This window comes from Podarcis liolepis, assembly GCF_965112155.1.
Source record: "Podarcis liolepis genome assembly, chromosome: 14".
Classification (NCBI taxonomy): Eukaryota; Metazoa; Chordata; class Lepidosauria; order Squamata; family Lacertidae; genus Podarcis; species Podarcis liolepis.
In genome coordinates this window covers 35,475,104-35,501,145 of record NC_139569.1, presented here as the reverse complement: position 1 = coordinate 35,501,145, position 26,042 = coordinate 35,475,104, and the positions used below count along the sequence as shown (strand labels likewise).

General features: G+C 45.4%; 1 protein-coding gene across 4 annotated transcripts in view; it reads left to right on the top strand.

Annotated features, from left to right (window-relative positions):
- Positions 1 to 26,042, top strand: part of NTRK3 (neurotrophic receptor tyrosine kinase 3) — a 421,270-nt gene that overhangs the window by 111,119 nt on the left and 284,109 nt on the right. For all 4 annotated transcript variants that reach the window (XM_083475053.1, XM_083475052.1, XM_083475051.1 and 1 more), the window contains exon 3: positions 283 to 354. In XM_083475053.1, the coding sequence (XP_083331179.1) occupies positions 283 to 354 (72 nt within the window). The remainder of the gene's footprint in view (positions 1 to 282; positions 355 to 26,042) is intronic.

Here is a 26,042-nt window from a genome sequence, read left to right as displayed (position 1 = left end):
GATTAGCTGCAGGAGCTTCCTGCAGCCAATCAGAAGCCATGCTTTGGTTTCCGAACATTTTGGAAGTCAAACGGACTCTGTTCGACTTCCAAGGTATGACTGTATAAGGCAAGAATGGGGCCTCAGTCACCTTTCCCTAACTTGTTCTGGTTTCCAGGCCTTCCCTGCTTGTCTCATAATTTCTTCTTTCAAATGGGCATGGCATGTTCCTATCTACCTCCTCAAAATGAGCACAGGGCTTTGACTACCTCGCTATTGCTGACCTTTTCCATTTCTTTTCAGGACAATCATGGACTCTGGACTCCGGAGCATCCAGCCTCGAGCATTTGATAAAAACCCCCATCTGCACTACATGTGAGTAGGTTTGCTTTGCTTCCCTCCTTCAACCCCTTGACCGACCCATCTCTGCATGCTCCCTGCTGTGTTGTGCAATTCCTTTTTTTTGGGGGGGGGGTTCTTCTCCACACAGTTGCTTGAGGACAGACAAGTCAGAGGAGCAGGGTAGAAGCAAAGAGAGGGGGGGCAAAAGGATGGGAGGCAAAGGGAGGAAGAAAAAGGAGGAAATCAAAGGGGTCAGAGAAAGGAGAGCCTCAAACAATTCTTTCCCCATGGGCAGCTGGCAGATTTAGGTGTCTTAATAACCAAAGCAACTTTGATTGCGGCACTAATGAGCGATTCCTCATTAACACCCATTAGGTGGTCAGTAGAAAGTTTCCCTTTCAGCATGAGGTTCGGGGGTGGGAGGGGGGGGGAGATACCATTGGGGGTGGGTGGATAGGGGGGGAGACTGGGCCAAGGTGCTTGTATCAGTATGGCATTTGCGACGCAGCCTCAAACCGTTCTCATTAACACATAACGAACGGGAGACGCAAGGCAATATCTGTTTTTCCTCCCTGCTGTCATACCTCAGGCACATGGCTGACAGCTTGCGCTCTTAATTACTGACTCGTTAGAAAAGCATATGAGCCGGGACCAAGCGATGATACAGGGGCTTTTTGACAGTGTAAGGCTAAGCTGGAAGGCATCTTGAAAACGGAAGGAGCTGGGACCACAAACAAGGCCTATATGCGTGGTATTCAGTCTCTGGAAGTGAGACATGTCTGTGGAGTATTGGATGAAGCGGTTCAACTGGATGGAATGACTGTTGTTCTAGATATATTCTACACTTCCCGTTTTTTTATTAGAAAGGTTGGTTCTGGTGGAATCCACCCCCCCCCCCATCCCCAGTATGGGTGCTTGAGAAATTTGATTTCTGTGGATTTTGATGCAAACTGACTTTGGTCTGTACGTCCTGGACTAATGCATGGATTGGAATATAGTTATGCATTGGATTTCATGCTTTTCTGAAATTCACAATACAGTTCTTGACTTTAAAAAAACGGGTGGGGCTGAACTGCTTTGAAATGTGCATTTAAATACAAATTATGTTTATAAAGGCATATGCTAGGGTAAAATTAAGTGTTTAAGTTTCATGCATTTTTAAAAAATACTGCAAGAAGTGGGTGAAACAGGCTTATGAAGGAACATACGGAAAAAATGGAATAGGCTAGAAAAAGATTGATCCATACCCCTACCTGAAGAGCACTTTGAGAGAATATTCAGTTTTGACAAATCCTGTTGGCACCATTGTTTTCCCCTCGTCACTGCTGCTTCCTGTTCCGTGATTTAGTCACATGGATAGTGTAATCAAACAAGGACTATGTGGTGATGGCCCAACACACGAGGGAGCCAAATGGAATAGGGGTGATGAGATGGGAATGTCAAGAAGCAAGTGGGCATTTTGATGAGAAATGCTGAAAAATTACTGAAAATCAGAAAGGGGTGGGCAGGCAGAATTGAAAGCATCAAACAGCTCTTCTGATAAGTTTCTTCTGGATCCTGGAAGGATGCAGCTGATCACTAAAGCCATATGCTTATTACAGTGACTAACAAAACAGAAATTCTGATTGTCATAGCAAAACATTTGGGCTTCTGCCTTCATCAGTTGCTATGATAAAAATGATGTTGTTTCCAAGGTGGCCATTATAGAGCTTTGAAGAGGGGATGTTCAGAAGGAATCCATTTGCTGAAGCTAAGTGATGTTGGTACTACCTTCCAGGTTGAGGCCATGTGGTGTTAATGTGCCCAGGATATACATCCAGAAATTCTCCTCCTACTCCTACTCCCCCCCCTTTTTTTTTGCTAACATTATTGGATCTGTTGACATCTTTATTGCAATTATTGCAAAGTCCAGCAAGCTGTGATTCTCCAAATGTAAATGTTTAGCAACAGGTTGTGTCACTTTTTTTTTTTTTTTTGGTCAAAATTGCCAATTTGCGGTATTTATATATATGTAATATTGCACTGCCAACGATTTGCAAAACAGCTGAAACAGTTTTGACTCAGCTCTACCATGCTTCAGTGCTAAGTTTATACAGTCGTTTCTTTCCAGGCATTCTGGTCTTTGGATTCTGTTGCCAGGAATGCCTATCCCACACACTTTGGAAATGCTGCGAACGTTCTTCTTTTTATTTTATTTTTTAAAACGAATGCATAATTGTATCCCTGAATGGTTTTACCCAAAGTATGTGTGCAGAAGGTCAAATCTGTTGCTGAACGTCTCTCTTTCACCACTTCTGTGGGAGTGTGCAAGCATTAGCCGCATTTGTGCAAGCGTTCACTGTAGAAGAATCACAGAGGACTAGAAGACTGCAGCCAATAATTTTGGAGGCTAAATTCCAATCCGCACAACTCTTCCTTTCCCCAGCTGCTTTAATTCCTCCTCCCTCTCCTCCACCTTCTGATAAGTCCTGTCTATCACCTTGCCAACAAAGGTCCATACAGTTAAAGCTATGGTTTTCCCAGTAGTGATGTATGAAAGTGAGAGCTGGACCATAAAGAAGGCTGATCGCCGAAGAACTGATGCTTTTGAATTATGGTGCTGGAGGAGACTCTTGAGAGGCCCATGGACTACAAGAAGATCAAACCTATCCATTCTGAAGGAAATCAGCCCTGAGTGCTCACTGGAAGGACAGATCCTGAAGCTGAGACTCTAATACTTTGGCCACCTCATGAGAAGAGAAGACTCCCTGGAAAAGACTCTGATGTTGGGAAAGGTGGAGGGCAGAAGGAGAAGGGGACGATAGAGGACGAGATGGTTGGACAGTGTTCTCGAAGCTACCAGCATGAGTTTGACCAAACTGCGGGAGACAGTGGAAGACAGGAGTGCCTGGCGTGCTCTGGTCCATGGGGTCACGAAGAGTCAGACATGACTAAACGACTAAACAACAACAACATTGTTCCATCGGCTTTTTCTTACACATGCCCTCCCCTCCCTCTCTTCTGTACATTATCTCATTTTCTAAGCAACCTCACAAGAAGAGACCTGCCCGGTCAAAGGGAGCAGTGGAGGGCAGATCCCCCAGTGTTATCTCTGGTGTATGTCTAGGTGTGTGCATCTCCTACCTGAAAATTCAAGCCTGCCACCTGGAAGGGTCCAGGCAAATCTGGAGACTTCAAGTCAGCCCTGTAGGTTTGGCAGCTCCATATCAAATACATGTAGGTCAATGGTAGAACATATGCTTTGCATGCAGAAGGTCCCAGGTTCAATCCCAGCATTAACTTGGAAACATCCCTGGTCTGAAACCCTGGAGAGTTTCTGCCAGTCAGTGTAGATGGCATTGAGGCAGATGGACCAATGCTTTGGCTCAGTATAAGTTATTTGTTTCGTAAAATTTTATATGCTGCTTGATTGTAGGAGACCTCAAAGCGGTTTACAAAAAAGCACAAGGCACCCCTCCTCCCTTGCAACAATCTAGTTTAGCACCCTGTTTTCCACAACACCAAGCAGATATCTCTGGGAGGTCCATAAGCAAGACAGGAAGGCAACAGCCTCCTCCCCTTTTGCCACCTAGCTACGCTGAGAGCTTCCTAGAGGTAGCGGTTGGCCACTGGGAAGACAGAGGATCCTGGTCTAGATATGACTTTGGTTGGCTCCAACAGGGATCTTCTTGTCTTATATTACTAGGAGAGGGTAAAGCATGTTGGAAAGACAAACCCATGGAGGATAACACTGTTGATGGTTTAACCTTAATCTAACCATATTGGGAGACTAAGGAGGAGGGGAGGAGCTGCTGCCCTTAGGCACCTGCCACCTAAGGCAGCTGTCTCACTTTGCCTAATGGTAGGGCCAGTGGGATTTCCAAGCAAACACCCATAAGATTGGACTTCAGAAAGGGAGGTTCAAAACAGCCAAATGTTGTTGAGCTCAGGTCCTGCTTACAGGCTTCCCGTGGGCATGTGATTGGCAAGTTGCTGGACTAGACAGGCCTTTGGAATCATCTGTCAGGGCTTTTCTTATGTTCTTAGTCCTTGCTTTCAAGATCCTCTGTTAGACATTTGGCCTTGCCTTCAGCTCCTTATCCTTTCATAGGCCCAATTAAGCAGGGGAAGGAAGCAGAAAGAGAATGCTTTTTGGTTTTTCAATATCTTTTTCCTTCTTCCCTTCTTCCCAAGCCCTTTGGAATTCATGGCTCATTTTCTCTGCATGTGCAGAAAAACTCTCCAGATGTATTAGACCTCCTCGTTCAGTTCACAATTGATTATTCCCACTCCTCTGGAATTAATTGTTCTTATTCCCCCCTTGGAATTAATTGGGTTTTTTCCTCCCACTCCACAATTCTCTTGAGGGGTTTGTTGCTCTTTCCCTCCCTACGACTGGTCCAATAATATTGATCTTTTTTTCCTTACTGATGCTTCCTGGGCCACCATCCCCTATTCCCCCCCCCCTAAGTGACACATGCCGTGTTTTGTGGATGCTGAGGCTTCCTTGTGCACAATACAATATAATGTCCCAGCTTTATCAGTTAGATCATGGAGAACAGAATGTGTTGATTCCGAAGCTGAACTGAAAATGGCTCCCGACTTTTATTGATGCCATGCCTACCTTTGCCCTTTAGCAAAAATGAAGGAAAAGGGGGAAAGCGGCTCTCAGAGTAGCTTACAAAAATCACGCTTACTGCGGTCCTTGCTCTCAGGCTTATAATCTAAAAAGCCATGGCATACAAGGAAAAAAGGATGAGAGGGAGGAGGGAAAAGCAAGCTCAAGTTCTTAAAGCTACAGCTCTTAAATTTGCAGTGGATGTCAGTGGTGGTTTTGGCTGTCTTGTCCCCACCCCAGAAGAAATCTTCTACCCCCTTCATGCACCTCCCGCCCCAGGTCAGATCCAGATCAGATCCAGGAGCAGAGCAGGTGAAAATGTTCAGGTCAGGAAAGCAAGGCAGCTCGTGCCGCACAGCCTGAGTCTGCCTTCAAGTATCAGCCTCTGTCTATCACAAGTGGGGATGCAGTTGCTTAGCTCCTGCTGTTGGCACCTGGTTGGCCACTGTGAGAACAGGATGCTGGACTTGATGGGCCACTGGCCTGATCCAGCAAGTTCTCCTTGTGTTCTTACATACCCTCCATCATTTCTCCGATGAAAATAGGGACGTCCCATCCATAATGATAATTTTACTATTTATACCCCATATTGAGTTGTCCCAGCCACTCTGAGCAGCTTCCAACATATATGAAAACATAATAAAACATTAAAAAACTTCCCTGTACTGTGGTACCTCGGGTTACATATGCTTCAGGTTACAGACACTTCAGGTTACAGACTCCGCTAACCCAGAAATAGTGCTTCAGGTTAAGAACTTTGCTTCAGGATGAGAACAGAAATCGTGCTCCGGTGGCTTGGCGGCAGCAGGAGGCCCCATTAGCTAAAGTGGTGCTTCAGGTTAAGAACAGTTTCAGGTTAAGAACGGACCTCCGGTACGAATTAAGTACTTAACCCAAGGTACCACTGTACAGGATTGCCTTCAGACAGCTCACGGGTCAGATAACACCATACCCCCCAACATTTCTCCAATGAAAATAGGGACATCCTAAGGAAAAGTGGGACATTCCTGGATCAAATCAGAAACCAGGACGGCTTCTCTAAATCAGGGACATCCCTGGAAAATAGGGACACTTGGAGGGTCTTTTCTTATCTTCCCAGGTGGAAGGCATTGTCTGTGGACTTGTTAAAGGACACATTGATTCAGCAGGGTCATGTGTGGCTTAGAAGAATTGGCTGGGGGTGGGCAGCACTGCCTGCAGAGCATTGACTGCTCCTTGGCCACCCCTCATTTTAAGTTAATCCACAAAGCAGCTGCAACCTTGAATGGTGCTGAGCACATGCAGGCATCGCTTGAAGGGGAGGCCTGATTGCGAAGGCCAGGCACGCAAAACAGGATGAATTACTGGTTCTTGTTCACTCCAGCGCTGCAGACTTGTGTTAACGGAAGTCAAATGTGCATTTGAGATGACAGCGCGCTTACATGCCTACATAAAAGAAGACCATCTCTGCAAATGAAAAGAAAAGACAACTGGGTGGTTAAGAAAAGCATGGACAGAAATTGTTAAGAGCACTCAGCTGCCCCAGTAATAAATACATGTCGTGGTTCTTAAAGACCACGAAGAGGGAGGGAGCTTTTCATGATGCAGTAACCTTCGTGTTGGTTCTGTTGAATCTTCCCTCCTCCCACCTCAACACTTAAATACTATTTGGACTATCTGTTCCTTAAGTTCTTTCTTCTAAGCGAATGGAGATTGCAGCCAAGTTTCTTGCAATGGAGTGTGGCTCTTGAAAGCAAAGTGGAAACTGATGTTTAATGCAGCCCCTCCAAGTTCCCCTATTTTCCAGGGACAGTCCCGGATTTACCGAAGCCGTCCCGGTTTCTGATTTGATCCAGGAATGTCCCACTTTTCCTTTGTTGCTGTTTAGCCGTTTAGTTGTGTCTGACTCTTTGTGGCCCCATGGACCAGAGCACGCCAGGCACTCCTGTCTTCCACTGCCTCCTGCAGTTTGGTCAAACTCATGCTGGTAGCTTTGAGAACACTGTCCAACCATCTCATCCTCTGTCGTCCCCTTCTCCTTGTGCCAACATCTTTCTCAACATCAGGGTCTTTCCCAGGGAGTCTTCTCTTCTCATGAGGTGGCCAAAGTATTAGAGCCTCAGTTTCACAATCTGTCCTTCCAGTGAGCACTCAGGGCTGATTTCCTTAAGAATGGATAGGTTTGATCTTCTTGCAGTCCATGGGACTCTCAAGAGTCTCCTTCAGCAACATAATTCAAAAGCATCAATTCTTTGGCGATCAGCCTATTTTCCTCAGAGAAATATTGGAGGTTTTGGAGTTATGTGAGCCCCGAGCCAAGGAGATAAGTAACTATACAACCTTTAGAAGACATCTGAAGGCAGTCCTGTATAGGGAAGTGTTTTTCAATCTTTAATGTTTTATTATGGCTGGGGTTACCCAGTCAGATGGGGTGGGGTATAAATAATAAAATTATTATGGAATAGGACATCCCTATTTTCATCGGAGAAGTGTTGGAGGGTATGTTGATGTAAACATATAGCCTCATTTACTCAGATTGTTTGGGGACTGTTTGTTGCTGTTGAAAACTGTAATTCTGTCCACTCTTCATAGGCATTTGAATAGACCCTAGGGGTTAATCCCCACCAGACTCTTCATTAATACCCACAGGTCAATAGTGTAAGGACAGGAAGCATAGTTGGAGGCAGGGCAAGTTGCAGAGCTTTTGACGCATGATGCAAGTATCTTTCTAGTTTGTTTTTATTTGTTGATGAATAGATTTTGTCTCGGCAGTGTACATATGTAATTACAATGTTCTTGTTTTCCATTGAAGAGGATGTTCCGGTGTGCTTTCAGATTACTGTGCAAATAAAGGTGTTTGTTCTGGGTCTGAGAAAATGCATTGTTATTTGTTCACAGGGGTTGCCATGGGAGATCTAGAACCTCCCTAACGCCACATTTTCTTGCAATGCTGGAAGTATTCGTTCTTTTTTTTCAAGTAGGCTCTTCCAGCTAGATAAATGCATCCTGAACATGAGTGTCTATTTGCTAGGGTTTTAGTCTTGTTTTATTCTTTTTTGCCAAATCGTTTTGATCGATTTTCCAAATTTTACCAATAAGCCACAGATTAAGACATCTGAAGGCAGCCCTGTTTAGGGAAGCTTTTAATGTTTGATGCATTACTGTATTTTAATATTTTGATGGAAGCCGCCCAGAGTGGCTGGGGAAGCCCAGCCAGATGGATGGGGTATAAATAATAAAACAACAACAACAACAACAACAACAACAACAACAACAACAACAACAACAACAACAACAACAATTTAATATAGTTTGTCTAAAAATTGGTTTCCGGCACTCCGTTCTTGAGTTTTAGTCTTGTAAATGTATTTGTATCCTGAATAACCCTTGCCCATGGGAGTTGTTCAGTCCATAATAACTTAAGAAGATCCCTGTAGGATCAGCACAAGAGACCCGTTGGATCTAGTCCAGCATCCTGTTCTCACCTGGCAAATCAGAAACTCACAACAGAGCCTGAGGGCAACAGTGATCTCCCCACCAGGGATGGGTGATCCTGTCATTTTCAGTTTCCCTCAGTTTCTCCCTCCCCTCCCCCCAATTTTAAATTCATTTCTGCATTTACAAATAACTTATACAGTGGTACCTCGGGTTAAGTACTTAATTCGTACCGGAGGTCCGTTCTTAACCTGAAGCTGTTCTTACCCTGAAGCACCACTTTAGCTAATGGGGCCTCCCGCTGCTGCCGCGCCACCAGAGCACGATTTCTGTTCCCATCCTGAAGCAAAGTTCTTAACCTGAAGCACTATTTCTGGGTTAGCGGAGTCTGTAACCTGAAGCGTATGTAACCTGAGGTACCACTGTATTTGTGTTTTTAACGATTTTTAATTATCTTATGTTTAAATGGCCTTGGGATGTTGATTTAGAAGGTGATTAGTAAAGGAAGAAGAAGAAGAAGAAGAAGAAGAAGAAGAAGAAGAAGAAGAAGAAGAAGAAGAAGAAGAAGAAGAATGCTCTGTATAGTGGTTGTCAGCCGGTGCAGACAATACTTAGCTAGATGGATCAGAGCTATCACTTTGATGCAGTTTCCTGAGTTCCTCATTGTCTTTATTCAGCGTTATTGGCCAAGCAACTCTGCTAGACAGCTTGAATTACTGCAGCATATAAGTTACTTTTCAAATTGGATCTTTCTCAGAGAGTTTCCTCTTCCAGCTTTGTGCTTTGCTGCTCCCGAAATCCATCCCTCTTACAGTTTGGCAGCCTTGTCATTCAGCCGGAGGGTCAGCCACATGGGCATCTGGCAGTACCCCCAGGATCATCTGCGTGAAACCAGGAGCGAGGCTGTGCCTGGCGCTGGGAGGTCCCCCTTCCTGCTTTCAGCCAGCTGCTGCCCTGCGTCGAGCTCAGCTTGCCAAGGGCTTGACATTTTCCGTAGGTGCTGCGCAGAGGGGCCGAGGATAAAAGGATTGGCGGAAATATCACTCTCTCTGGAGTTCTGGGCAGCAGGAACAGAGTACAGTAGCTGGTGAGATCAAAGGAAACTGTCCCAATCTGGCCTTCAAGGGAGCAGCTTCGTGCTACAGTTCAATGTGCATCTAAGCTGCAATCTGGACAATGTTCCCACGGAATCACACAAGCAGCAATCTCAGGAGAGGGCGGAGAGGACACAGCTCAATATTGCTGACACAGACTGGCAGAGACTCTCTGTGGTTTCAAAGAGGGCAGTTTCCCAGCCCTACCTGCAGACCCCCAAGTCTCCCTATTTTCCAGGGATGCCCCTGATTTAGAGAAACCATCCCAGGTTCTGATTTGATCCAGGAATGTCCCACTTTTCCTTTGTTGTTGTTTAGTCGTGTCCGACTCTTCATGACCCCATGGACCAGAGCACGCCAGGCCCTCCTGTCTTCCACTGCCTCCCGCAGTTTGGTCAAACTCATGCTGGTAGCTTCGAGAACACTGTCCAACCATCTCATCCTCTGTCGTCCCCTTCTCCTTGTGCCCTCCATCTTTCCCAACATCAGGGTCTTTTCCAGGGAGTCTTCTCTTTTCGTGAGGTGGTCAAAGTATTGGAGCCTCAGCTTCAGGATCTGTCCTTCCGGTGAGCATTCAGGGCTGATTTCCTTCAGAATGGAGAGGTTTGATCTTCTTGCGGTCCATGGGACTCTCAAGAGTCTCCTCCAGCACCATAATTCAAAAACATCAATTCTTCGGCAATCAGCCTTCTTTATGGTCCAGCTCTCACTTCCATACATTACTACTGGGAAAACCATAGCTTTAACTATATGGACCTTTGTTGGCAAGGTGATGTCTCTGCTTTCTAAGATGCTGTCTAGGTTTGTCATTGCTTTTCTCCCAAGAAGCAGGCGTCTTTTAATTTTGTGGCTGCTGTCACTATCTGCAGTGATCATGGAGCCCAGGAAAGTAAAATCTCTCACTACCTCCATTTCTTCCCCTTCTATTTGCCAGGAGGTGATGGGCCCAGTGGCCATGATCTTCGTTTTTTTTTTTATATATTGAGCTTCAGACCAGACTTTTCCTTAGGCTGTCCCTATTTTCATTGGAGAAATGTTGGAGGGTATGGCATTATCTGACCCCCGAGCTGTGTGAAGGCAATCCTGTACAGGGAAGGTTTGTTTTTTAATGTTTAATGTTTTATTATGTTTTTATATATGTTGGAAGCTGCCCAGAGTGGCCGAGGGAACCCAGTAAGATGTGTGGGGTATACAGTAAATAATAAAATAAACATTATGGAATAGGACATCCCTATTTTCATCAGAAAAATCTTGGAGGGTGTGTGCCTGGAGATGCTGGCGACTGAAGCAGAGACTATTTGCATGCAACTCGTGTTCCACCACTGAGATATGAAAAAGGAGGGTGAGTCCTGGGAAAGATAATTTGGTGGTGAGAAATCTCCACCAGTGATTCAAAGCTACATTACTGCTCTCAGAGAATGGGGGGAAAGAAGATCTGTAGCTACTCTACACTTCTCAAGGAAAGGGAATTTATAGCCACGCCACAATTCCCAGGGCCTCTGGCAGGTAAGGAGAGGAAGGGAGATCCATAGCCACTTTACAGTTCCCGTGATTGTAGAGGAAAAAATGATAGTCGTGTGAGTTTTGAACTATGTAGATGTTATGGGTGAGCAAAGCCATCAAGGTTCGCCTAGCTATATTTGCATTTTTAAAATTCTGCTCTGTGCTCTTTCCATTTCAATCTGTGTCTCAAGTGCTGAACCACTCCATCTAAAGAAAAGCTCTGTTCCTTATTTGCTATAATAAGGAATCTAAAAATGGCTTTAAATTTACAAGCACGCAAGCCCCTCCAGAGTGGATTAAGCTTGCCAAATTATAGACCAATGGGTCCAGGAGTTTTTGTGCGGGGACATTTGCAACATAAACCATATTAGGGTAATGCAGGTAACAAACAAAGCTCCAAAATCCATATTTTTGAGAGAGAGAGAGAGAGAGAGAGATGCTCGTTCCTACCTTAGACTAATTAAGATGTGCTGAGTGAGCCCCATATCAGTCTTTTACTTTGTAAAAACATCTTAGGCTGCTCTGCTTTAACAAAAATGATTTCTTCAGGATTACGTAGATAGCATTTGATGCAGACTTGCGCTTGTTTAAGACATGCCAGAGACCTGCGAGACCTATCTTGCAGCAGGACCTGAGCACAACAGCACTGTTCCCAACCAGCCGCTGGTATTCAAATATCTCCTACAGTTGAGTTAGAGCATAGCCATTATGGCCAGTAACAGGGGCATCACCGGGGGGGGGGGGGCAGGGCCCCACAATATTTTCTAGGAGGGCCCCACCTCCGAAAAAAATTCTGTGGCGATCCTCAAAGGGACACGCCAGGGTGAAGCATCTTTGCCCTGGCACAAACCTTTGAAGGGCGCCTTCCAAGAAAGTGCTCTGACAATCTCTGCCAGTGACGTGCCAGTGTGAAGCATCTTTGCCTTGGTACAACCTGTGCCAGGGATGCAGAAGGGTGAAGAATCTTCCCCCTGGGATGTTCCTTTCATGACGGTAAAGTGGCTGGTGGGAGTGGGTGGGTGGGTGGGTGGTGGGCTGAGTCAGCCTGGCTGGGTTGGGGGGCATCGTATGTGTAACGTCATGCACACACAATGGGCACCTCCCCCAACGTTGGCGGCAACTCAGCGTGTCTGGCTAGTAATGACAGCTTTGTCCTCCATGGATTTGTCTGATCCTATTTTAAAGACTTCCAAGTTGGCAGCCATTGCTAGATCTTGTGGTTCTAAACCCCATAACAACAAAAAAGAGTATCCTCTCTGAAGAAAATATGGATACCCTATTTAATAATAATAATAATAATAATAATAATAATAATAATAAGAAGAAGAAGAAGAAGAAGAAGAAGTAGTAGTTGTAGTAGTAGTGCTTTTTCTGGGGGGATGCAGGGGTACGCATACCCTAAACATTTTGTGAATCTTTGTACTTTTGCCCATTTACTGTATTTATTTTTCCTGATTTGAACTATCAAATGGTGATTTTGAGTCAAAATGAGGGCACCCCTAAACATTTTTTAGAACAACAACAACCCCATCCATCTGCCTGGGTTGCCCAAGCCATTCTGGGCAGCATGTATAAAAACATAATAAAATATCAAACATTTAAAAACTTTCATTTGCAGGGCTGTCTTCATATGTCTTCTAAAGGTTGTCTAGTTACTTATCTCCTTGGCTCAGGGGGTCAGCTACCCTCCAACATTTCTCTGATTAAAATAGCGACGTCCTAAGGAAAAGTGTGGCATTCTGGGATCAAATCAGAAACTGGGACGGCTCTGTAAATTCGCGACTGTCCCTTGAAAATAGGGACATTTGGAGGGTCTGGAAGAGCCTTGCTGGGTCTTGCCACAGCCCCATCTAGTCCAGCATTCTCTTCTCATAGTGGCCAACTAGATGCCTATGGGAAGCCTACATTCAGGACCCGAGTGCAATACCAACTCTCTGCATTTGATGCTGGTATTTAGAGGCGTACTTCTGAAGTCTTGCACCAACACCACTCTTCCATTCTTTTTCAGAAATGGTACTCATCACTGCCACTGCAGCAAACCATTTGATGACGGGCTCCAATTATTTCTAAACACTGTTCTGTGCCAGCCTGTTGTTAGGTGCGTGACTCTGCTCGGCGTTTTATTTATGGTGCATTCAGGAAAACAAATTAAGGCCCGTGTAATTACGTACTGAGGTGCATGCTTTAAGCAGATCTCAAGCAGTCAGGACTCCGTTTAAAATATTAATAATTGCTTTATCCATCTGCCTTCGGTGGCTCCTCGTTGTGCTGCGTGAGGTTTTTTGTTTTCCTTCGCTTTGAAATAATCTGTCCCTGGCAGATTTGTGCTTGCTCTAAGTTGCCTAACGGGACATCTGAATCACAACACTTAAGCTGCCGTCCCAGCTATAGAAAAGGCTGTAGCTGAGTCTGGAACAACACATTGTGCGGCTCCTCTGGAAAGTGGTGCCGAAGGAGGGCAATTTGCAGAATGGAAGTGGTGGGCAGTTGCCCTTTGTTTCTTTGTCTTTGGAACCTGAGCATGTGAAGAAAGCAATATATGGGGAAAGTGGTGAGCTTGTGGAGAGTTAGGCACTTCTCTCCCTGCCGAACCAATCAGCGAAGGTGGGTTGGCTAGGCAACGTGTAGTTCTAGCCTCAGTGAAGTGATGCAAGTACAAGGTCCCAGCCTCAGTCCCTGGCATTTTCAGTCAAAGCAGCGATGGAGATGTTGTGTCCTACTATTTATTGAGGTTGATTGTGGAAAACCTCAAAGCAGTTTACATAGCCAGGGATGCTTGACATTGTAATTCAAGGACATTTGAAAAGCTAAAGGTTCCCTGGTCTGTGTCATGTGGGTTCACCTTAACATTCCTGGTTGGTCTCTGAGCTGTCTAAATAAAACTCCGTCTATATGTATCTACTGTGTGTGTGTTCATGTATGTGTGTGTGTGTGTGTGTGCATGCAGTGGCAGAGCAAGCTGATCAGGCACCTGGAGCGGCGTGTGTGCCCTGTGCCCAGGGGTGGGGCCATCCGCCCTGTGAGGTGGGGCGAGCTGGGGCAGGATGCTCTGCGGGGCCTCCGAAGAAGAAGAAGAGTTTGGATTTGATACCCCACTTTATCACTACCCGAAGGAGTCTCAAAGCGGCTAACATTCTCCCTTCCTCCCCCACAACAAACACTCTGTGAGGTGAGTGAGGCTGAGAGACTTCAGAGAAGTGTGACTAGCCCAAGGTCACCCAGCAGCTGCATGTGGAGGAGCGGAGACGCGAACCTGGTTCCCAGATTACAAGTCTACTGCATTTAACCACTACACTACACTGGCTCTGCCTGCCTGCCTCCTCCCACTACAGCTGAGGAGGAGGCAGTGGGCAGACTGTAAGGGGCAGCGCGGAGCCTGTGGGCGCACTGCAGGCCCCGCGGTGAGTGCCGCCCGGCATTTTGTCACCCCCCTCAGTGGTGACACCCAGGACAACCCACCCCCACCACCCCCTCCCTTCGCCCTGTGTGTGTGTTTAACTATATCTATAGATAGATACAGTTATATATTTACAGTGAAAGCTGATCTATTCACTGAGATCTTAATTTCAATCTACTTCTAGAAACTACATCTAGGGCAGCCCAGTGCAGTGTCGTAGCATGGGTGTGTGTGCCAGAGGAGTAGATAAATAGGTACCGCTGCGGCAGGAAGGTAAACAGCATTTCCGTGGGCTTTGGTTTCCATCACGGTGTTCCATTGCACCAGAAGCAGTTCAGTCATGCTGGCCACATGACCTGGAAAGCAGTCCGTGGACAAATGCCAGCTCCTTCAGCCTGAAAGCAAGCTGAGTGCCGCAACCCCATAATCGCCTTTGACTGGACTTAACCGTTCAGGGGTCCTTTACCTTTATTACCTCCAGGAACACCAGCTTCTGTTGATCAGAAGAGACAGAGGGAGTGTCTGATTGAAGGTGTCTCAGTGAGCTTCCTAGCTGTGTGGGAATTTGAACCCTGGTGTCTCTCTGGCCCTATTCTTGCACTCAAACTAGGGATGGGAGTGAGCTTAGGTTCAGCTCCCAAATTGTACTTTCTGAACCAATACACAAACCAAGATATAGCCATCCTTCGAAACATGCAGTCAACTGGATTTTGCAGTTCCATTCTTCAGCCCAGTTTTGTACCAGAGTGCTATAGAGATTTAATAAATGAAATAGTAACAACAAATAATATGCAGGTGTAAAGTGTGCACAGAAGTGCATAGGTCAATGAAAATAATATACAAAAAGTGCATTGTGCTCAGGACAACTGCTTTGCATAAAAATGTGTTTATCAGGCACATTTGCATAAAAACATGTCTATTGGGAGAAATTTACACTGGAGAACTGAACTTAAGAATGGAAAAAAAAATGATAAACAGATTTGTCCATCTCTAGTGCAAACACACACACACACTGCCTCCTGTTTCTTAAGGATAGGAGCAGAAGAAGCGTCACCATCAATCTTCAGAATCTCTAACTCTATATACCAAACCAAACTGGAAGTGGATTGTTTTGAGTGAGGTGAATAAGTGCTAAAAGACCTTTCCCCAAGGTCAGTGCTATTGTTTTTTCTAATCACAAATTTTAGTTTGTCATGTTACAGATTTACCTATATTGGCAAGGACCCCTCACTCAACCAGCAGAAGTAGCAGTTGACTCAAACACATTCCCCCTGCATTGGCAAATGCCAAAGGTCGTTTGTCTCGGCTGTGTAATTAATCAAAGCAACATTTGCATAAATGTGTGAAATGCCTAACATGCATTCTGCCTGTGGGCATCTTGTCAAATTAGGCTTTCTAGGTATCTCTCTCTCTCTGTGTGTGTGTTTTATATATCTTACTATTATATATATTGCAATAAACTAGGTTTGCTACCAACAGGCACCGAGTCACCATTTCCTTTTTCCTTTCCCTTTTAAATGCTGGAGAAGGGCAGTTGCACTCCTAGTGCCAGAAGGCAAGTGACCTGCCATTCCCTCTGCCAGCCTGGGCATCTGAGGACAATTGCTACAGAGTCGCCACTCTGCTCCACAAGGCCATTGTCACACTGCCAACCTCTCTGCAGTCCTTTCTTGGTTCGGATTCCCTGAAAGGCTCCTGAGGTCTCAGGTCTTGTCCGGCACGGATTGTGAAGCGGCTGCACATCTGGGCTGTGCGCGGCAATGTTTTCGCCCTCTTCCTTTCATGCTGTCACTGATGCCACGTGGGATTGCAGATCTGTTCAGGGCCTTGGGCAAAGCGTAAACTTTGAAGCAGCCACCTCTGAAGCAGTCGAGGCAGAATCCAAGTTTGTTTTCCAGTGTGGTTGGCAGGTCATTGGATACGTATCCCCAGCCTCTCGCTCTGACGGGGACATAACAGTGTTTTTTTTCTTCTCAGGAAAAGGTTTGAATGTTTGGTGGCTCTCTATCCCCTCTTCCATCGCATAACCTCTAGCACGTGACCTCTGTTTCATCTCTTCTTCTTATCACAAAAGTTAGTCCACATTTTCACCATACCTTTAAAGCAGTATGATACCACTTTAAGCAGTCATGGCTTTCCCTCAAAGAATTCTGGGAGCTGTAGTTTGTTCAGGGTGCAGGGAGTTGTTAAGAGACCCCTCTCCCCCTCACAGAGCTACAGTTTGAGGGGGTTAAAAGTCAATCCCTCTTCCTCTCTGGGAAAGCTATACAGTGGTACCTCAGGTTAAGTACTTAATTCGTTCCGGAGGTCCGTTCTTAACCTGAAATTGTTCTTAACCTGAAGCACCACTTTAGCTAATGGGGCCTCCTGCTGCCACCGTGCCACCGGAGCATGATTTCTGTTCTCATCCTGAAGCAAAGTTCTTAACCCGAGGTACTATTTCTGGGTTAGCGGAGTCTGTAACCTGAAGCGTATGTAACCCGAGGTACAGTGGTGCCTCGCAAGATGAAAAGAATCTGTTCTGTGATTCTCTTCATCTAGCGGTTTTTTCGTCTTGCGAAGAAAGCCCATTGAAGGATTAGCGGATTAGTGCTATTAGCGCTATTAGAGGCTTTTAGAGGCTTTTAGAGGCTTATCTGCTGATCGGATCAGCTGATAAGCGGCTTAGCGGCTTAGAAAAAGGGAGGGGGGAAGGAAAAAAACCCAGCAGGAACTCGCAAGACATTGTCGTCTTGCGAAGCAAGCCCATAGGAAATTCGTTTTGCGAAGCACCTCCAAAACGGAAAACTCTTTCGTCTAGCGAGTTTTCCGTCTTGCGAGGCATTCGTCTTGCGGGGCACCACTGTACCACTGTACATGCAAATCCTTGCAACAATCCTGTAAGGTAGGAAAAGATTTATTATCAAGCAATTAGCTGTTCTGTGTACCACATTTCTAGCCTGCTTGCAATTTTCATATGCAGGGAGACCTGACTGATGCACCAATGTTGTCATATGTTTGCAAATTACAACCAAGATTTATTCAGAGCTATTCCCCCCCCTGCTTTTGCACCTGCGATCTAAGTGCAGTTGGCATAACTAAGCAGTTGTATGGTATCTCTACCATCTTTGCATATCCTCAGATGTTGCTCGTTTTAACCATTTATTTCCTTAGGGAAATACACAGTACATCATTCCGTCACTTAATCTTTGGTAAAGCACACAATTAGCAAGCTGAGCCCTCGAGTGACCAGGTGACATTTTTGCTCATGAGGAGTTTCTGAAAAGTCTGTTGCCTTGTTGTGGTTTAAAGAGGGTCAGACTAAGACTAGGCAATTAAGAGTGTCTAACTAACACCAGGGCAACCCAGGTTCAGATCCTGACTCAGCCACGAAGCCCGGGGGGGTGGGGCATCTTGAACTAGTCTCTTAATACTGTCTTTCAGCATGGCCAACCTCTCAGGGTTGTTATTAGGATAAAATAGAGGAAGAACCCTGCAGACCACCCTGAGTGGAGGGGGGGAGATAAAAAAGTAAATAATTGCTTCAGGAAAGCCAGAGGTAGTTGAGAAGCTGAACAATCAGACAGCACAGACTTTGTGAACCTCTTGTTAACAGTGTCACCTAAAAAAAGAAGTTTTTATTGAAGATTTTCTTGAATTGTAAAAGTACATACAGGGTCTCTTTTCCCCCGTTCATAGAATCTTTTCCACAGGTCAGTTATATTCGATGTGAGACACTAATGTTATAGATATTAAAAGTTTAAGGAAGAAGAGAGGCAGGGAATGAGAGTGTGTGAGAGAGAAGGTTAGGGTAGTAGAGTTTTGTTCCTTTGTATAGTGTATGTGCAAGGTTTTTGTGTCGGCGTCATTTATTTGTTGTCATTGGTGGTGAGAGAGGTGGGAGGGCTCAGGGCATGGTTGATTGACTTCAGTTGGCTGCAGTGAGTTTTGTTTGCCTGCGTGAGGAAGGAGGCACATTCGGAAAGTAAGCATTGCACTTTGGGGACACTTCTAGACTGTTGCTATTTTCAGGTGGGATTCCATCGCATACCGTCAAATTAAAGCTGATTTGGAGCTTTTGTGAAGGAGCGTCTCCACCCCCATCGTTCTGCCCAGACACTGAGGTCCAGCGTCGAGGGCCTTCTGGCAGTTCCCTCACTGCGAGAAGTCAAGTTACAGGGAACTAGGCAGAGGGCCTTCTCGGCAGTGGCACCCGCCCTGTGGAATGCCCTCCCACCAGATGTCAAGGAGAAGAACAACTACCAGACTTTTAGAAGACATCTGAAGGCAGCCCTGTTTAGGGATGCTTTTAATGTTTAACAGACCACTGTATTTTAATACTTTGTTGGAAGCCGCCCAGAGTGGCTGGGGAAACCCAGCCAGATGGATGGGGTATAAATAAATTATTATTATTATTATTATTATTATTATTATTATTATTATTATTATTCCATTTCCCCAAATGATTGGGATTGGGGTTTCCTGGATAGACTCCCCTGTGAGGAAGGTTGCAGCATTTGGGACTTCTTAGTTTAGAGAAAAGGTAAGAGCTGGCATGAGAGAAGTTTATAAAATTATACACGGTATGGAGAAAATGGATAGAGGAAAAGTTTTTCTCCTTCTCTCATAACGCCAGAACTCATGAACATCCAATGAAGTTGAATATTAGAGAATTCAGGACAGAGAAAAGGAAGTACTTCTCCACACTGCACACAGTTAAACAATGGAACTCGCTGCCGCAGGAGGCAGTGATGGCTGCCAGCGTGGATGGCTTTAAAAAAGGATTGGACAGATTCATGGCAGACAAGGCTATCTGCGGCTGCTGGCCACAATACCTGTGCTTTGCTTTCTCTGTCAGAAGCATCGCCATTATGCAGGTGGGGAGAGTGCTGTTGTGCTCATGTCCATCTTGCAAGCTTCCCCACAGGTTGGCCACTTTGAGAACAGGATGCTGGACTAGATAGGCCATTATGTTGTGCAAGGGGCCTGTTCCCTACACTGAGAAGCTAGTGTGGTACAGTGTCAGACCGGAGACATGAGTTCAAATCCCCATTTGGCTATGAAGCTCACTGGGCGACCTTGGACCCGTCACTGCCTCTACAAAGATCTGCATTGTTTCTGAGCACAATTCAAGGTGTTGGTGCTGACCTTTAAAGCCCTAAATGGCTTCGGCCCTGTATACCTGAAGGAGCTTCTCCACCCCCATCGTTCTGCCCAGAGGTCCAGCGCCGAGGGCCTTCTGGCAGTTCCCTCACTGCGAGAAGTGAGGTTACAGGGAACCAGGCAGAGGGGCCTTCTCAGTAGTGGTGCCCGCCCTGTGGAATACCCTCCCATCAGATGTCAAGGAAATAAACAACTATCTGACTTTTAGAAGACATCTGAAGGAGGCCCTACTGAGCGAAGTTTTAAATGTCTGATGTCTTACTGTGTTTGATGGTTTAATTTGCTGAAAGCCACCAGAGTGACTGGGGCAACCCAGTCAGATGTGCAGAACATCATCATCATCATCATCAACAACAACAACAACATCATCTCAGCTTAACCTGCCTGGCAGGGTTGTTTAGGGACTAAATGAGGAGGAGGGAGATCCATGTATGCTGCCTTGAGCTCCTTGTAGAAAATGCAGTAAATAAAGAAGGAAAGTGATGGGGGGAAAGCAGAGGAAGGTTTAGGAAAACATTTGCTTTGATGCAATGTCATCTAGCCTCACTGCAAACAAATATGAATGGATGCTCATTAAATGGCCAACGTCCTCTAATCTCCCTGCAAACAAATCAAGAGGAATGCTCAATAAACAGGAGCATTCCAAGGCTATGCTGTTGAAGCACTAAGTTATGGCAGGGTATTGACTGATGGGGCATTAATTTGTGCCTCATGCAGGACCAGGAACAATTTAATATGCCATAACTTCCACACTACCGTGTTTTATTAGAAGTATAAAATTTTAGTACGAGATTGTAGGGTCCTCCCCACTTCTATCTATATATCTATATAGCCAAACAGAGAATTATGTGGTGCAACAGAGACCAGGTGGGAATACTTACAATTCCACCAGTGCCGATTCCACATTAGAGGCTCTGTCATCGCGGGGATAAAGCGTCACAGCCTGCATTGTCATTCCGGTTCTGTCGGCGGCACGGTCTGTGAACAGGATCTGTCAGCAGTAATGTGGGAGAAGGTGGGATGTGAGACGAGAGCCACTCATTTCTTCAATGTGCTGGCGCGTGAAGATGCAAGCAGGCAAAGGTAAGGTTGAAGATGTAAGGTTTTGAGAGAAAAGGCAAACAAAACAAGCATCTTCAGGGAGGAAACAACTCCAAGGAGATTTGCGATTGCATTGTTTTCCACCGGGAGAGCTTTCAGAGCTGTTCTGGATCAGATTCAGTCGCATACTAGGAAATTCAGGTTGTGTGGTTAAGCACTTGATTTGGAGCTCTTGCACACAACAAGTCCGCTCCCCCCCCCCAAAAAAAAACACCCATCGTACTTTTTGAGATAAGGAAAAGTGACAAGGTAATGCACTGGGGAAAGTGTGGGATAACACTTGTTCGACGTAACCTCACATAACCTCTCCACAAACAAAGCAGAACGAACGCTCAATAAGCCAGTCATCTGGGAACAACCTGGGGTGCAGTGGTTAAGCTGTGGTCATTATAAGCCAGCCTCCAGCTTTAGTTTGGGAGAATGGGGAATAGCAAGCCCTAGGAGAGGCGGCACAAACAGCAGGCATGCTCAAAGCTGCAAGCAAGCGAACTTGCAGACTGCATGTTTGGGTGACAGCTAGCAGAATGGAGGAGAACGCAAGCAGACTCTCTGCCTTGATTTGATATGCACAAGGCTGTTAGTCATCCACTCTTCAGTCCCAATGGTTGTGGTCATGGATGTTATTTTCAGTACCCATGACCTTGAGCTGCAGTCCTGCAATTTAGAAATAAAGGGAAAAAACTGCTGGTGCAAGGCAAAAAGTAGCCTGGCCATCAGAGACCCTCAGGGCAAAAGGTGAGCTGCTTTTTGACTTAAAGCAGTCCTTTTGTGAGCAACTGGCTGTTCACCTCTTTGGACTGTATCCAACATTGCTATTACATGAGCAAGACAGACTTCTGCCTGTGCAACAGGACTTTTTCTGTCTCTTCTCCTCTCTCCATCTCTGAATCTTCTCCAGGGGGTGTCACAAAGCTCTGCAGCAGATTTTTGAGGCTGCATAGGGTGACACCAGCAGCAGAAGAGGCGGCACTAGCAACATCTTGCAAGCAAGCTAGCATTCTTCGAATAGATGTGCATTGTTACAAATCAGGGGATGTGGGTTGCGGTGTGAATTGAGCTTTCACTCAGGGCTCATCCAGACTTCCTTTCTAGGCACAGGTCTGTGCTTGAAAGCACCATGTCTGAGCTGTGTTCCCCCCTCCCCCAAATTCATTCCCTGGGAAAACCCACGGTTTACTTGCTGAATCGGACCAAACAGCCGCGAGGGTTTCTTTGGTTTGCAGTTTGCTCTGATTCAGTGGTGAAATGAAGGAAAGTACTAGGACAAAAACAGGCAAAAAAACCAAAAACACTTAGGCCTGGAAAGCCCAGATTTGTGCCTAGAAGGTGAATGTGGGTGAGCCCTTAGTTTTTGAGAAACGGCCCTGATGGAAACATCTGGGGGGCAGGAGAGGCATATAATTTGGGGTGAATTTAGGTCTAATCACTGTTAGGAAGGTGAGTGGGAAATGGTGCTGACTGCACAAGCTGTTCATGTCAGGAGACAGAACCCCATCATTTCTGAACACAGCTGGCAGATCCACCCCATTGTTCTGCCCAGACACTGAGATCCAGCTCCAAGGCCCTTCTGGCAGTTCCCTCACTGCGAGAAGTAAGGTTACAGGGAATCAGGCAGAGGGCCTTCTTGGTAGTGGCACCCGCCCTGTGGAACGCCCTCCCATCAGATGTCAAAGAACTAAACAACTATCTGACTTTTTGTTTAGGGAAGTTTTTAATGTTTGATGTTTTATCACGTTTTTAATTTTCTGTTGGGAGTCGCCAAGAGTGGCTGGGGAAACCCAACCAGATGGGTGGGGTATATATAATAAATTATTACGGTCATACATCAGGTTACAGACACTTCAGGTTGGATTTTTTTGGGTTACGGATGCGCCAAAACCCTGAAGTACTGGAATGGGTTACTTCCGGGTTTTGGCGGTCACGCATGCGCAGAAGCGCTGAATCGCAACCCGCATGTGCGCAGACGCGCTGCTGTGGGTTGCTAACATGCATCCTACACGGATCATGTTCGCAACCCGAGCGTCCACTGTATTATTATTAGGCAGGAAGGAAAAGAACAAGAGATTTGTGAGACAAAATGCCATCAGAGAGACAGGGCACTTCAGGCGTAAGGGCTAGAAGCTTGATGTTGACATGGAAAGCAAGCTTTAGGGGAAAGGGGGTAGAAGAGTTCTTAAAGAAGACCAGGTGAAGTGGATTTGTGCAAGGAGAAGGCAAGACTAAGCAGGGTCCTTGAGGATATTGCAAAAATAGGCACGTGGGGTAAAATTAGCTGGAATCCTCCCCGTGGTCCCCACCTCCTTCCCCTGACATTGGATCAGATGTGATATTGAAATGTTCCCAATTAGTTTGCTTGGATGAGTTTTGTGATCCTGATGGTATTAATTATTCTTAAAGGTCAGCAGCGCTCACATGAATCCCCCTTCTGTTCTCTGGTGTAATCAGTTAATTAATTGGAAATCGTTTAGCAATGCCTGCCAGGCAACTTTTGCCTTGCCTAGCCTCTGCTTGGTGGCTTTTTCTTACTGCTCACACCCTCCTTGGTTGTCTCTCTTAGGATGGTCTGTTCCCATTCCTTCATAGCTGCAAACTAGGCCCAAGATAGTGGGTAATCGATGCATAGTGAAATGTGCCAAAGTTCAGCCTGGCAGGGCTATTTCTGTGATTTATTTTGTTAATTTGATTTATTCTGTTTATTTGTTAACCGGATAGCTCAGTCGGTTAGAGTGTGCTGCTGATAACACTAAAGTTGCAGGTTCGATCCCCGTATGGGAAAGCTGCATGTTCCTCCATTTCAGGGGGTTGGACTAGATGAGCTTTAGGGTCCCTTCCAACTCCACAATCCTATGATTCTGTGATTTATTTATTTCATTAAATTTATACAGCATTTAATTGTAAAAAAAAAGCCCAAGCCCTCACAGCCGTTTACAAAAAGATAAAACAATAAAATCAAGGATTCCCCCCCCCCGATGCTTTAAAATGCACGCAAAGTTAAAATATTAAAACAGATTCAAATTCACACCAGCATTTCTAAGCATCTGAGTAGGCTTGCGAAAATAAGAATGCTTTTAGCAAGCACTAAAAAGAATACAGTGAAGGTGCCTGCTTGCTGTCAATAGGGAAGGGAGTGCCAAAGTGTAGTTCTCTTTTCCTCCAGACCTCACCTTTTGCCTTTGAAACTGTTAGCTTTGCCTCTTTAACCCTTCATCCCGACTGTAGCAAACTTGGAGGCCAAAAGTAAATGTGTGAAATCAGGGGTAGTCAACATGGTGCTCTCTGGGCATTGTTAGACTGCAACTCCCATCAGGTTGAGGTTAGAGAGGTTGCAGCACTGGGGCCTTTTTCTGGTTTAGAGAAAAGGCGAGACAGAAATTTATAAAATTCTTGAATCTATGGGAAATAATTGTGTATAGCTGAAAATGCTGGCAGCATTAAGATAAATTCAACAGTGTAAACAATTTTTGATGGATGTAGTAATGGAATACTGAATTGCATAGTTTTTGTAAAATGAACCACGGAAAGAGAAGAAGGGAAGTTATCGATATCTTAAGGATGTAAAATGAGTTTTTTCAAGTAGTAAAACACACAACTTAATAAAAATTATTACTATATCTATCTATCACCTATCTATCATCTATCTATCTATCATCTATCTATCTATCTATCTATCTATCTATCTATCTATCATCTATCTATCTATCTATCTATCTATCTATCTATATCTACCTACCTACCTATCTTATCTATCTATCTATCTATCTATCTATCTATCTATCATTTATCTATCTATATCATCTATCTCTCTATCATCTATCATCTTTCTATCTATATTTTTTTCTAAAGAAAAGTTATTCTCTGTCTCTCAGACTGAACAAACAATCCCCATCCCGGCCCTAGAACCGTTTTCAAGCATGCCTGTAAGGGTGTTTGCATGCTAGAACCGACAAGTGTGCAATCTGTGTACCTGTGTATCATTTGAGCTGTACACTTGACCCGTCACTCAGATGTAATGCTCAACAAGTGAACAGCTTGTGTACCTGTGTGCTCACTAAGTCGATCTGTGCAAATCAACGTGCATGCACTCTTTCACACAAACACTTGTGCTGGTGTAGTGGTGGCTGGTACCATTCTTCAGTATAACGTGCAAATAAGCCTTTTCTCGTGGAAGTCTCAGGCTTCCTTTTGTGTCCTGCAGAAAGAAAGCCCTGTTGCCCACGGAAAGCTTTTGTGCATCGCCGAAGAAGTAGAGAATGGTTGTTTCTCTCCCCCCCCCAATCTCCCCCCCTCCTTGCACGTCTTTGCCACTTTCATCCCAAGGAAATCGGCGATTGAGAGCAAAACAAGCCCATTAAACCTCACCCCTTCTGCTGGCGGTGCAGACTGGCACCTCCTGGCCTCAATCGGCCAAAATTTCCCATACAATTGCTGTTCACTGGAGCAGGAAGAAAGCCCAGCTCAGAGTCGTATTCCAGGCCTGAGAGATCTAAATTTATCACGGCGTAGGCGGAGGAGGCAGAAAGAGCGAGAGACTCAGATGGGAGTTTCAGTGCTGGCAAACAGGCACAGAAGTGCTGAGTCTCTTTTGCAGATCTAGCTCAGAGGACTCCGTGGGCTTGGTTCTCATGTTCTCATCTTCATATATGGGGGTGCGCAACATGGGAGGTAAAAACCCGCTAGCTGCTTCTCCATCAAATGCCGTACAGATGGCACTGTGTTAATGACAATGACCTGAAAGTTCCTGTCTGCGGTGTTGGGACATGGAAGGGCTATATCCATACAGAGGCTATCGCTTGCTGTCCATGGAGATTCTGTGCTTGTGAGCTAAAAGGGTTTGGTGTGAAGTGACACAAGAATGGCTTTCAATGCAGGGCTTGAGATTCTTGCCAGCAAGTAAAACAAGTCTTAAAGCTTGATTGCGAATAACCCTGGGGGTCCCTTCCAACTCTACAATTCTATGATGCTATGATAAAGTCTATAGAGTCTATGATTCTATGCAACAACGCTGAGCTAAGTCTAAATACAGTCATACCTTGGCTCTTGAATGCCTTGGTACTCAGACGTTTTGGCTCCCAAACGTTGAAAACCCAGAAGTAAGTTCCGGTTTTTGAACATTTTTTGAGAAGTGGCTTCCGCTTGAGTGCAGGAAGCTCCTGCAGCCAATCAGAAGCCACACCTTGGTTTTCAAACAGTTCCGGGAGTTGAACAGACTCATGGAATGGATTAAGTTCGAGAACCAAGGTTCCACTGTTTCTACCTTTCCCTGATACTCTCTCCAAACCAAATGAGTTTGCCTTAAGCCAGAATATGGTGCAATCATCTCCCTGAAGACAACTGTCTGTTTGGCATGCTTTCCATTAATGTGCATGGGAGGGGCAGGGGCGGAACCCCACTATGAACAAAAGTGTGGCACAATGAAGGGAAGAAACACTTGCACACCCAGTAATGACAGGTTCCCCTTTTGTGATGGTGTGCT